Here is a 13,141-nt window from a genome sequence, read left to right as displayed (position 1 = left end):
ATAACAAGAACAAGAACACACATTTTAATCTTAATCACTAAGAGCGAACTCCAGTTAATTTAGTTAAAGTAACAGTTATTTTAGTAATTACTAAAAATCAGAGAGAGAGAGAGAGAGAGAGAAAAAAAGGTTGCTCAGAGTTCCTACTTACCTATCTGCTTTTAAAAATGGCATGTTTTATTAAAGGACTTATCATTCGCCTTTAACTAGCTGTCATATGAACTAAACACTTTAAAATCCTATCGCAAATAAAAAGCACTGTAACAAGAACCTGTTTTACGATTATTTAATATAACAAGAACAAGAACACACATTTTAATCTTAATCACTAAGAGCGAACTCCAGTTAATTTAGTTAAAAGTAACAAGTTATTTTAGTAATTACTAAAAATCAGAGAGAGAGAGAGAGAGAGAGAGAAAAGGTTGCTCAGAGTTCCTACTTACCCTATCTGCTTTTACTTAAAATGTAGCATGTTTTATTAAAATTACTGTGGAAATTCTGTAATTATATGCAGCTTGGAAAATACAAACATTGTTTTACAAAAAGATTATTGAAAGGGAAAGAAAGTGTCTTAGGAAACCCATTATTTAAATTAGCAAAACTTCTTACGTTAGCTGTGACTCAAAGGTTACACGGAGCAACATTCTAATTTTACATCCCCATGCCAAGTTTATTGTGTTAGGTTATCACCAGCAATTAACTCAGCTACTCAGGTTAGTAATCTGGTACTCAAGCCGTTTCTTAAAGAAAAAGAATGGACAAAATAAAAAACCCCTGCGTCAGAAAAGAATTTTGGGTGCAAGTTAAAATTAACCACAGTTGATTAAACTGTCTCGCACGAGTGGGTATTTTCAAGACTCGTGTATTTCATGAGTACACAAGCATATTGAGTGCACATCACTTAACGAGTCGTAGACACCGCTAGTACCAGGTCTAAGGGACACCGAACCCAAGAAACTGCTCCAGACTCCACATGAAAGGAAGTCAGCCACATCACTAGTTCTCCAGATCTAGCTGCTCGTGAGTGCCAACCAAAGGGATTTCCCTTTCACAGTGCCACTAATCTGGTGCACTGTCATCGAGTAACCCACCTGAAGTGTTTTGTTTTATTTATTTTCTTTTTCTCCGTTTCTACTACTCATTGTAAGTGCTCTGCTTACCGCAGAGATCCATTTCCTTTAAGTACAATTGATTTGTACCGCTACCTGGTGTCATTCTTTGACACCTGCCGGCACCCCAGTACCACCAAGAAAGAAGTTCTGTGTTAATACACAACCTGCACCTGTTCATTGAAACACAGAGTGCCAATAACAGTGTATCCACCCATAGAGATTTTGCTAATCAAGGACGGCTCCATTTAGTGTGAGCTTTGAATGGCACACTCAGCCACACTGCCACATCATTGAAAGGTGCCATCCCATTGAAGTGTCACCAAGATTAAGAGACACTTCCCAAAATCAATTTATTCCCAGACCATTTCAGTATGCCCTAACCTACCAGAACCATGCCGTCAGAACAGTACCAAACCTCCTTTAATATGGGAAAGGAGCCGGGTCTCACAGGAAGATGGTTCACCAGGTGGGCACAGGAAAAGCTCGATGCCTCACTCCAAAAGGAGAAACAGGAGAGAGAAGAGCAAAGGAAGGAGAGAGAAGAACAAAGGAGGTATGAAGAAGCATAAGCAGAAAGAGAAAGAGCAGAAAGAGAAGAACAAAGGAAGGAGAGAGAAGCCAGAGAAGAAAGAGAGGGGGCAGATAGAGAAGAACAAAGGAAAGAGAGAGAAGCCAGAGAACAAAGAGAGAGGGCAGACAGAGAAGAACAAACAAAGTATGAGCTAACTCTAAAGGAAAAGGAGACTGAGGTTGAGAAAGTCTGACAAGACAGTGCCACAGATATAAACCACCAACAAACTTCTATCCCCACACCTGGTCAGCCTAATCCTTCTATATCCAGTATCAACTCACTGATACCAAAGTGGACTGAAGAAGAGGCAAAGGCATGGTTGGAGGAGTTAGAAGCACTTTTTGCAAACTACACTGCCACCGAGACGGAGGGGGCCTTATTTCTCTCCAAGCTTATGGAGGGTAAAGCAAAGGCCGCCCTCTTAGCTGGATAGTGGTACCAGGGGACACATAGAGGAAGTTTGGAAGGTAATTATTAAGGCTTATGAGATAACCCTGGAGAAATAGCAACAAAGGTTTAGGGCTCTCCCAAAAGAAATTGTTCAGACCTGGGCTGAATGGGCCTGTCACAAGACCCGAGCTGGTCAGCGCTGGCTTGACTCCATAACGTGCACTGAGTTTGAGGACCTGTTTAACAGGATAATGCTGGAAGAATTCTTCCAGTGCTCCTGGGCCCCTCCCTGTGTACCTCAACGACAAGCAACCCAAAACACTCATAGAAGTTTATTGTATGGCTGACGATTGGGAAACCTATAACCCATCTTCCAGCACGTCTCACCAGCGCATAGTGCCACCCAGACATCTCTCAAGATCAGCTCATCCGAAGAACTGACTCCCTTCAAAATCTCCAGTATGCAGTTACTGTCATAAAGTTGGACACTGAATCTGAGCACCACTTGTAATTAAAGGGGGAGCTATCTAAAAACACCCTTCTAAGCAGTTCAAGACCCCAATGGCTCTTCTCCCTCTATTGACAAGCAAACCTCTCCATGCACCGTCACCATAAGCAAGCAAGCTCATCCAAGAGGGCCCTGCAAAGACTATGGCGATCCCGGACATTACATTGCCAGATAGCCTGCCTGCCCACAGCATGACACCTCTACCAAGCACATCAATTTAGTCAGTGCCACGTCTGCCGTGGCATGACCTGCTGACGTGCCTCACCCTGAGAGGTTGTATACTCAGGCAGTCACAGTAGCACCCATTGATGGCTCTAGCCTACCAGCTGACCTTTCAGCTACGGTGGTCACCGCAACAGATATCTGCCTGAGTGCCCGTCCTGAGTGCCACCCAGTGCCACTGTCGATGAAAAGACCCATTGGACGATGACTTGGATAGAGGATCAGACTGAGTCAGTTCCTACAGTCAAGCTCCAGGTCACAACACCTTGGGGCACTTAGAACCAGTGCATTGGAGTGGTAAGATTAGGCACAGAGTCAAGTTCCTGCTGTGATGAGACCTCCTCTGAGGGTGGCCTCTTCCGTTGCAACTACGGGCATTGACTGCCACATCACCATGACTGGCACAGTCACATTGGAGGGCGTGCCACTGTCAATAGAATCACCTTCTGCCTGCTGAGTTGGTTGACAGAAGGGGCACTCCCAGTGCAAAGCAAAACCAATTCTTCTCTCCTCACAAAAGGATGGCCACCAAAACCTTCCTCCCTCCCAGCAAAAGGAAGCTAACAAAAACCAGTACCGCTACAAGATGTGCAAAATGAAAGGGCACTCAAAGAATTGATCTGGATATCCCAGCATGCACTGCACAGTTGTCACCAAAATCAAATACAGTTCCGGAGGCTCTGACCTCCCATGGGACAGGAATCTCTGTCTCAGTCTAACTCAGGGTCACCTAGGAGCTTTACACCCCTGGGTTCCTCGTCAGGCACTCCTGACCTAAAATCTCTGCCAGTGTTACTTGAGCTCCCTGAGCAATGCCATTTTCTGTCCACCACGGTTGTTGAGCAGTTACCAGATCATGTCACGGATCCTCCTTCAGAAAATCCACCAAATTTAAATGAGTTGGTCACCACCAATTGTGAGCCTCCAGCTCCCAATGATTCTTCTTCCTCATCACCTCCATCCTCAGAGGATGAACCTCTGGCAGACCTTGCTGCTACACCTTCTCATGGTCGACCAGTTCCTGGGACACAGAAGCTGTTACTGCCCTTGATTTGGTTGTCACAGCAGCCGGAGCAGGGAGCCTTCCAGTAGCCTCTAAGGTTACTCCTGACTTCGCTCCTAACAGCACTTCTGGTCATTCCCCAGAGTCGTTTTCCTCATCACCTCCTAGGGCTGTCGTAGATAGACCTTGGAGGAACCTTAAGAAGAAGAAGGGGTGGAAGAAATCCAATTAGCCAAATGAGAGCCACAAGCTCTCCTTGGCACTCGTGTCTCACTGGCACAGTGCCTTTTTCCATCACAGGGTGATCCTGGCACCTACCCAGAGGAGGTACTCTGAGTGATCTCTGCTTAGGTAACCTCATACCTCACATCCTAGACAAGATCATGTAATTAGCAGGAGTAACCTACTAATAGAAAGAATTTTGTTAATCAAGTAATGATGAAGTATTGGCCATATATTAGAGCTAGTATGCTCCTGGCATGCTTTGGCACATTGCTTCATTTGAGTTAAGTGTATACCAGGCACCAAAAATCCAGAGGAGGTTGTTTGGGTACCTCTCATTGTGTTATATTACTTATGTTAGATAAGATATATGAGTTAAGACTTGTCCTTTAACCTCGCAAACTGAAGGACACATCCTAGCCATTGATACACTGAGTTGCATTTATTAACCTTTCTGGTTTACACTTGTCATAGAAGTAAGAAATTTGTGCTTTATAAACTTGATGTATGTAGATAGTTCATTGTCAATTGAATGGGTGCTACAGCAATTAATCTCATGTATCATTAATGGGAAATTGATACTTATTAGGAATGTATTTTGATTGTCATAAATGAAAGAATATTAAATATCAGTAGACACGTTTGAGTAGTGTTAGGATTTTTTAAGGTAAGCCAACTAGTAAAGTCACCTTTCTCCCTAGAAGTTAGGTGTGTCCCCTTAATTTACCTGCATTGCATAGACAAAACCTCTAGTAAAGGGAGAGAAGGAAAGGAAAAATCATAAAGGCCGGTGCTTCTCTTCTTATACAGACCTTCATGCCAAAAAGTGAGTGGAGGGCCTACTTAAAGCGGGGAGCTGTCGTAAATATTAATCCACCAACTCTATTGCAAGAGTCCATAAGGAAGGAATTCCTGTGGATAAGATAGTTAGACTAGGATCCAGGGATTGGGCTACAGACCACCCTACAAGAGGAGAGTTTTTGGGATGGGCTTTTGGAAAAGGTCAACTCAGGCCCTAGCCAGTGGGAACAAGGACATCTAAATGATAGTTGGCCTTTATGCCCCCTTGTTATAGAGGTGACTTACAACTCTAATCATGCCTTGAGCTATTTACTGGTCTTAGAACCACTTCCAGTACACGTGTTATCCCAGGGGAGAGTCGAGCCCTTTTCAGCTCTGCCAAGCCCTCATGGATGTGAAAAACAGACAGTCTACAGCTAATCTCCTATCCATGCAGACGTGCGCCTGGTCTCTCTGGGAGGAGACCTTACTAACCCCTTATCTCTAAAGCCACTAGTATTAAAAAGGGTAGAAACACCCATTCAGTTATTGAGGAAGGACCAATCAATGCTGCCCTTCATTGCAAAGTATGTGCAATGTGGAAGATGACACTGTATGTGTCTGTGAATTAACTTCTGAGTACCAATATACTATCCCTAAGACTAAGACTTCTTATTTCCTTTTCCTTTCCTCTACCCCCACCCACAAATAATTCCACTAAGCTCCTGCTACTATGCATTTGTGTGTTCCTTGTCGTATAAACTAAATGATTTATTGTTCTTTGCATGAATTAAGTAAGGGATTTTAACTTTATGTCTTTCCAAAACATAAAGTTAAAATCTCACTCCATAGTGATACATTAGCGCTACTGATAGGGTCCTTTATGTATCAAGTACCATGTTGTTTCGCCCCTTTATTGTTCTGCAACCACCACCTTGCCATTCTTGCCTCAAAAAGGCACTCACTCTGTTGCACTAAGCCCTCGGCTCCCTTGGTCTCTTGCAAGACTGTCAATATAGGGCCAAGGCTCTTCACTTATGATTCATAATTATTTTGAATGCTATTTTGAAAGTTATGTAAATGTCCTGAAATGATGTTTCTTTAATTACCAATTGTCCTACTGGCTTGCACACCAGTCAACATTTATTTCCTTGTGTAATTGATCCATGTAAATCTCCTTACTAACCCCAGACATCCTATGTTGTGTTGACTGTTTGGTGTGATTGCATCACTTAATTTGCCAGGCTGGCTTGCATCCCAGCCCTCAGTTATCCCATTGCTCACTGTGTGAATAAAGTAATTTAAGCAACCCATTTACAGCTGGCTTTCAGTGGCGACTGACTTTATTGTTTAATGTAATATACTGGGTAAGTGATCTCTGTTTGTTACATTTCATTACAGATTTGGTTGTTTTTTTAAGTGCCCTTCAGGCAAGAATGTAATTTAAGCAATTCCTTCAAAAGAATTTAGCTGCCAAACCCAATATAAATATATATATATATATATATATATATATATATATATATATATATATATACATATTAACATATATATGATATATATATATATATATATATATATATATATATATATATATATATATATTTATATATTTATATATACCGAGGCCAATTTTGATCACTGTTAAGATATTTGCACAGTTTGTGCCTCATAATATCTTTGTAGAAAGTATCATAGAATAGGAACACTTTAAAACTTAGGAAATTATTTTCTTAAATAATAAGAACGACTGATAATCGGCTAACAGATAAATGGTTAATTAAGAAATGAAATAGCGGTGTTCAAGCTATAAGGGACTTTCAAATAATTAATGTCACAGAAAAAACAAACGTTATCATCAAGCTATTATTGCTGTCTCTGCAAACGGTAGTTGATAATTTAGAACGCTGTTCTGAGATGAAAATCCTGCAACATATCCATCTTAATTATTTTAGAGAACGCTGCCTCGTCATGGACAAAAGCTATTATTAAAAAACTAAACCAAACAACGAGAAAAATATAAGTATTCTTTTCTTTTTACCAGTTATCCGTATCATCTAATCTAAATGACTTTATTGACTCTGGATATAGTGAGAAATTGATTGTTCTTGGTTTCCTCATCAAATTGTTGTATAATTTCCCGTTACCTGCGTACTTAGAAAATCTCAAGTGCTAATTCAAGATTCTAGAGCACCAGACAATCGTTAAGCAGCTGGCAGTTATCAGAAACAGCCGCTACACCCGAACAAGCTTCTCTTAAAGGAAAGAGAAAAGAGCTGGTTCTGAGACGTTGTTTTTTTTCAGTTAGTTCAACTTAGTTGGCGATCAGGTCTGTTGGGGGAGACATTACGGCAAGTTCTTTGTCCACATATTTTTTTCTTCCTGTATCTATCTGAATGTGCTTTTCCAAATATTTAGTTAACATTTACGATATAGATTTTGGTTTTCTTAATGATTACTTTTAGATGAGACGTTTGTGTTAGGTTAAAAGAGGTCCGTCATTGTACATGAGCCCTAGTCGAATGTGTTGTCAATGGAGATATGCTAATGGGAAATCTAAAGGCAAAGTAAGCTGTGAAGACAACGGCTGCCGTTAAAAGCCACGTAGGACTCTAGTTTACTTGTTACAAAGTTCGTAACACTTCATTTTATTAATTATTGATGCCGTTTAATTCAACCAAGAGTATGTTTAATTGGTACTGTTTAATGCAACCAAGAGTATATTTAACATATGCCGTTTAATCCGGACAAGTTAAGGTATCCTCAATGGGTACGAGGTAAGCATTGTTTGTCTCCAATCTTCAAGCATGTATTTCGAGATAAATAAAATGTGCATTGTGATTACTGCCGAACCTGATCAAATCCGTATAGTCACCATTCGTAAGTAATTTCTCCTAACTTACGAATCCAACCTATTCTTCTACCTGATCCACGATCCACCTTGGGCCATTGCTTCCTACCTAACCCTCCCTGTGGTGTAGTGACCAAAGATAAATGCAAGTTAAGGAATGTGATAACCAGTTCAGATGACAACTTGTTTCTGACCTCTTTCGAATCAGACTGTAATAAACTGTTCAGCTCTGTATGAACTGGTGTTTAGGCACAAAAGGGTATGGATAAATCTCTTGAAAATATCCCGACTGCCCATGACCAGTAGGCAAAGTTGTAGAATGTATAGGTACCACTGTTCAGTATCTATGAAATAAATTCATTCAGCAGCACTTTAATTAAATTTTATGTTCCCTGACTTGGGGCTCAGACTTTGGTATAGCTGCAAGGACTTGCATTGAACTCTTGTTAGTTCACCTTCTAGTCTCCTAGACTTTATTTTGGTATAAACAATATCCACTAAAGGGTAGGCAGCGACATTTGTAGTTCTGTTAAATTCTTTAAACATTGGGAAGCAAAAAATGCATCAAGTACAGGGGCCCTTATTACTGGATTAATAGTATTAACACATTCTTAAAATGTGATTTAGAAATTTATTTTCGGACAAGAACCTTATACCTCCAAGCGGCTTGAATTTTTGTTTTGTTTGTTAGTCGATCTTTGTTGGAATTATGCCTTAAGTTGTGCTTTTCATAACTTTTACATAACATAGCCCTTATAACTGGCAAAAATTTATTAGGGATTTGGATTGGGACCAAGGAATTTATTTGGTAGCGAGACAGTGCAAGGATGCATATGGGTTTTACTTTTTTTTTTTAAGGTGTCCCTTGTGATACGCAAAACGCGATTAGATTTTAGGAGATAGTATTTGCTTCCAGAAATTCCTTCAGTTCTACACAACAGGAGGGAAATGTCTTTTGGAGGCTGCTCATCCACAGTGGAGATTTTCAGCTTCCGAACGCCTTGTTTGTGAATGTTCTAAATTTTCTAGCCATATTTTAATACCTCCAACTTCTGACGTCAAACTAGTTCTAGTTACCCAGCCAGTCTGTTGAAATATAGGTGATGCCTTTGTACACCATTTTCATAAATGTCTCGTGTTTAGTTGTCAAAAATCACAGTCCGTGATCACAGTCCGTGGTTATTATAGGTGAATCATTTTTAAACTATAGGGTCTTATAATGTCAACATACAAAAAATTATCAATAACGGTGCATATTTAACATTATATTATTGCCCTTGAATCTAATACGAAATTGCCCTTTAATTTTCCTCACGTGTTTATGAGGGTAATTTTTCAAGGCTGTCAATGTTGTGAATACTTTGGATATTATATATTAGCACTCAGTACATGAAAGTTATTGGCTTTTCTGTGTAAAGTAACATTCATTAACCTTTTCCAGATCAACAAAATGGCGGAAGCCACTTTCATAGATCTGGTCCAGAAAGTAGCTGTAGATATTCAGGGAGATCCGCTGAAGCTTTTATTGGCCAAGAGCAAAGTGCACGGTTTAAAGAGTTTTCAGGATTTGTTTTCTTACATATGGAGTTTAGAAGAATCCCATACACATCTTTCACCAAAATTAGTTTTATCAGAAAAAAGTGATAAAAAAGCTAATATGCACAGACAAACTGGGAATGCACACTTCGGCAGGAGGGACTTACAACAAGCACTCACATGCTACAATATGTCTATAATAAATTCCCCTCACCCAGTTATTAAAAGACCCAGTAAGGAGGCGAAAGATACTTCGGATACTTATGATGTTTCTGAACAAGGAAAGTTTAAATCCTTGGCTGTTGGTTACTCGAATAGATCTGCTGTGCTGTATGATCTTGGAATGTACAAATACTGTATTGAAGATATTAATATGGCTTTTATGTATGGCTATCCAAAGGAGTTTGGTACAAAGCTTATCGAAAGGAAAGAAAAATGTTTAGCTTACTTGAAAGAGAAAGAAACTGGATCTGCAAAGCCGAGTTCCCAAAAGACCTCAACAGATGACATAGCAGAATATCTAGCATTTCTAAGCGTTTCGGAACCTTTTATAAAATCTCGTGTCAACATGTCAAAAAAAGTCAGGATTTGCAATGTCCCTCGTAAGGGTAAAGGTCTCGTTGCTTCAGGCTATTTACGGCCAGGTAAGCCTTAGTTTGTTCGTTAGTGAACTTTTCCATTATCCTATTTAACGTGGACAGAAGTAATTGCATGTGAATTGTTAAATATGGTTCTGGATGATTCTCAAAGTTATGACTATTCTAATATAACCTTTATCCTGTGTTGCAGGGGAAATCATCGGCATTGAGGCGGCATATTGTCTTGGAATAGATCCCGACAAGCGTTACCTGTATTGCTCCTATTGTGTAAAGAGGTGTGTTTTCTTGCTTCCGTGCCCCGGCTGCACTGAGGTAAGTTGTTACACATTGTATTTTGGATTGTAAAACGCACAGCAGAAAGTGGTACAACGATTTCATTGAATTATTTTCTTAATCTCAAATCCTTAGTTAATAACTAGTCAACGGTACCAAGATTTGGATTTGTTTTTAAAGTTTTAAAAATGCCTAAAATTTTTAGGATTCCCTTGTCGACACTCATATTCACTGAATAATGCTTGTATTTTAGTTCATCATTCTCAAAATGATGGGATCCAACAATATACATAGGTAATGGTTACGACCACAATATCAATTGTTTTTCCGTAAGGAGTAGTTCAGTTTTCTAGACGTAACTTAGCTTCTTTTAACGGGTGCAACTTCTACAGGAAAACAATGGCAAAAATTAAATCTCTAGTTGTACATTTTCATGAAGACGGTATTCTCAGGACTGATAGTAGTTGGGTTACCTCAGTCAGCTGATACGCACTGTCTTGAAGTGTAGTGTGTTTGAAAGCACTGCAAGTGGATAGTAAAACTTTTTTACGCAAGTACTTATTTCACAGGTGGTATTTTGTGGTGAGGAGTGTCGGTCAAAGTGTCTTGCTGGTGACCATTGGCTTGAATGTAAGATTCTTCCAACACTGATGGCATTAGATTTAACGAAGAGGAACTTGGCCATCAAGATGCTGAAGATTTGCAATTACTCGGAATTTTGTGATTTAATAGAGAATCTCAGGAAGGAAGAATATTTATACAACCAGCATTTGGCTACCAACGCCCCTATGAATTTTAAAATTTCCTCCGATTTCAGAGCAGTTTACCATCTTTGCACTAATAAAGATCGTAGTTCGTTTGAGTTTCTGTTTCTGCAGTGTCAGATTAGCTTTGTCCTGATGAAGCTGCTTTTGCAAAGTGAGAGGTTTTTTGTTGATAAGAATGGCGATCCTATTGTGCCAGACCAAAATGCGATTTTGAGGACAGGCGCAGTGTTGCTGGCAAATGCAATAAAGCTTCATTTCAATCCATATCAGATTTTTGATGTAAAAGTAAGTTTTTAGCACACAGTAGTAAAATGCTGATTGTGGCTGCTTTTTTAATGTTCACAGCCCAAACCCTCATGCATCAACTTGATAATAACTTTTTTTATTGTTAAAGTAAAACCTAATATTCGCAAAATTTAGGCTTTGAACGAATTATTTTCCCTAATACATGTTAATGTCTGATTCCCGCGCTCCCAAAATAGCTTGCCTAACGATTTTCAGTTAAATATTTTTTTTATATATTTATCTAAAGTAAAATATCCCTTCTGTAAAAACCTAACTGTACCGTTCTGTTTTTCCTCAGCTGAGAGAACCTGTGGCGTCTGGAGTTTTTCCTGCTCTGAGCTTTATAAATCACTCCTGCTATCCCAATATGAGACATTACACAATTGGCCGCGATTTGATCATGCGCGCCATTAGGCCTGTAGCAGTTGGCGAGGAACTCACCATTGCTTACACTGAGGAGTTCCACAAACAAGCACGTGAAAATAGACACAAATTATGTGAAAAATACCATTTTACTTGTTCTTGTGAAGCTTGCGTGAAGGAATGGCCACTGCACCCTAGAATACCCACCATGAGATTTAAATGCCTTTCTTGTAAGGCATTACTTCCGGGAAGTCTGAGACTTTGCAGCAAATGCCAGAGAGCCAGTGAAAATAAAGGAGCCGAGGTGACTCGCCGATATAAAAGGGAGGTGGATGATGTCATCAAGAGCACATTTGAAGCTTCTAGTTTAGAAACTTTCATGTGCAGGGATAAGAAGTTTCCTAAAAGGGCTTTTCCATTCCTGTGTGATGCAATTGAGTTGATATACAAGCATGTGGAAATGCCCAGTCAGCACATAATATTTTTACAAGACATGTTGTTCAAATGCTTTGAAGATGGATGTTAATTTGCCCGTGATTGATTGACTTTTACTAGACATCTTCAAGTGCTTTGAAGATTGATTTTGTGATTTTAGTTCATTTTTATATATGAACCCATTCTTTGAAAGGATAGTTTTATCCCGATGTAAATGTAGCATTTTTAACACTTGACTAATGTGCTAGTGCTGTATTTCTAAGATAGTCGATATTTGTCACTGCCTGTTATTTTACCATTTTACTTTTAGATCTTGATTCCTTTGGTTTCCATTTTAAAACGTAAAAATATTGTGTAGTAGCAAGTAAATATTCAGTACAGTCACAAGGGATACTTATTCGATGTATACAATTTGCAAAAGTAATGGTATTCTGGTGATAATTTCGTTGCAGATTTGTGAAATGAAGATAGCTTTAATTTTTACGGTATCAGTCTAATATTTTAAATACATATTCATGCAAACGGTAGATGTTTTTCTTACACCTCATCTTTAATAGTTCTCGACCACAAGGCTTATTAATGCACAATGTTTTTATATTAAACCTTAAAAAATCACTTTTTCATTGAAGACGGGTTATTTCGTATCACTTGTGAATTATTCTAATATGTTTTATAATCGTTCTAATACGTATTATAATCTAAGTATATTTTGACTGCAAAAGTTTTCCACAATAAAGGAAACATTTGAAGATTTCAGATAACTGAAATGGCTTACTGTAGGACAGTGAGTTTGTAATAATCCGTAAGTTCCTTGAGACCAGGACTAATATATTACTTTGGAAAACAAAAGTAGGTGCTTTGAACCTTGGGAACCACGGTGCTCTTAAATTATACCACAGACCGGTTGAGATTTTTTGTAGATGTTCAAATTTCTGGTGGATTTTAGTAAGGCGGTGGTTGAATTGTTATACAATGGATTCACTATAGGAAATATTTTCCTCGATAGATTTTTTTTTTTTTTTTTTTTTACCAAAGTTTCAGAACCCAAAGTTTCAGAACCCAAAGTTTCAGAACCTCATATTACTGGAGGGTGTTTGTACCAGACATCGCGGCATACTGACTGCAACCCATTTTCAGCACTTTGCTTTATTCGGTCTTTCAACCCCTCTAACAATTGCTTCATAGTGCAATTGTGGTGATTTATCCAAGTTTTGCCAAAAGAGT

At 39.1% G+C, this 13,141-nt stretch overlaps 1 protein-coding gene across 3 annotated transcripts; it reads left to right on the top strand.

Moving 5' to 3' along the window:
- Positions 1–7,014: 7,014 nt before the first annotated feature.
- On the top strand, positions 7,015–12,440 carry LOC136826885 (SET and MYND domain-containing protein 4-like). Of its 3 annotated transcripts, none has more exons than XM_067084417.1 (5): positions 7,015–7,159; positions 9,101–9,839; positions 9,985–10,106; positions 10,637–11,119; positions 11,418–12,440. In XM_067084417.1, exons 2-5 carry the CDS (start codon positions 9,110–9,112, stop codon positions 12,006–12,008), a joined length of 1,926 nt encoding a protein of 641 aa, XP_066940518.1. In that variant the 5' UTR covers positions 7,015–7,159; positions 9,101–9,109; the 3' UTR covers positions 12,009–12,440. The 3 variants fall into 3 exon arrangements, with proteins under 3 accessions (XP_066940518.1, XP_066940519.1, XP_066940520.1); XM_067084418.1 differs by having other exon boundaries at positions 7,020–7,137; XM_067084419.1 differs by having other exon boundaries at positions 7,125–7,585.
- The last annotated feature ends 701 nt before the right edge of the window (positions 12,441–13,141 follow it).

The sequence above is a fragment of the Macrobrachium rosenbergii genome, chromosome 41, assembly GCF_040412425.1.
Source record: "Macrobrachium rosenbergii isolate ZJJX-2024 chromosome 41, ASM4041242v1, whole genome shotgun sequence".
Classification (NCBI taxonomy): Eukaryota; Metazoa; Arthropoda; class Malacostraca; order Decapoda; family Palaemonidae; genus Macrobrachium; species Macrobrachium rosenbergii.
This window is presented reverse-complemented; position numbering and strand designations above follow the sequence as displayed.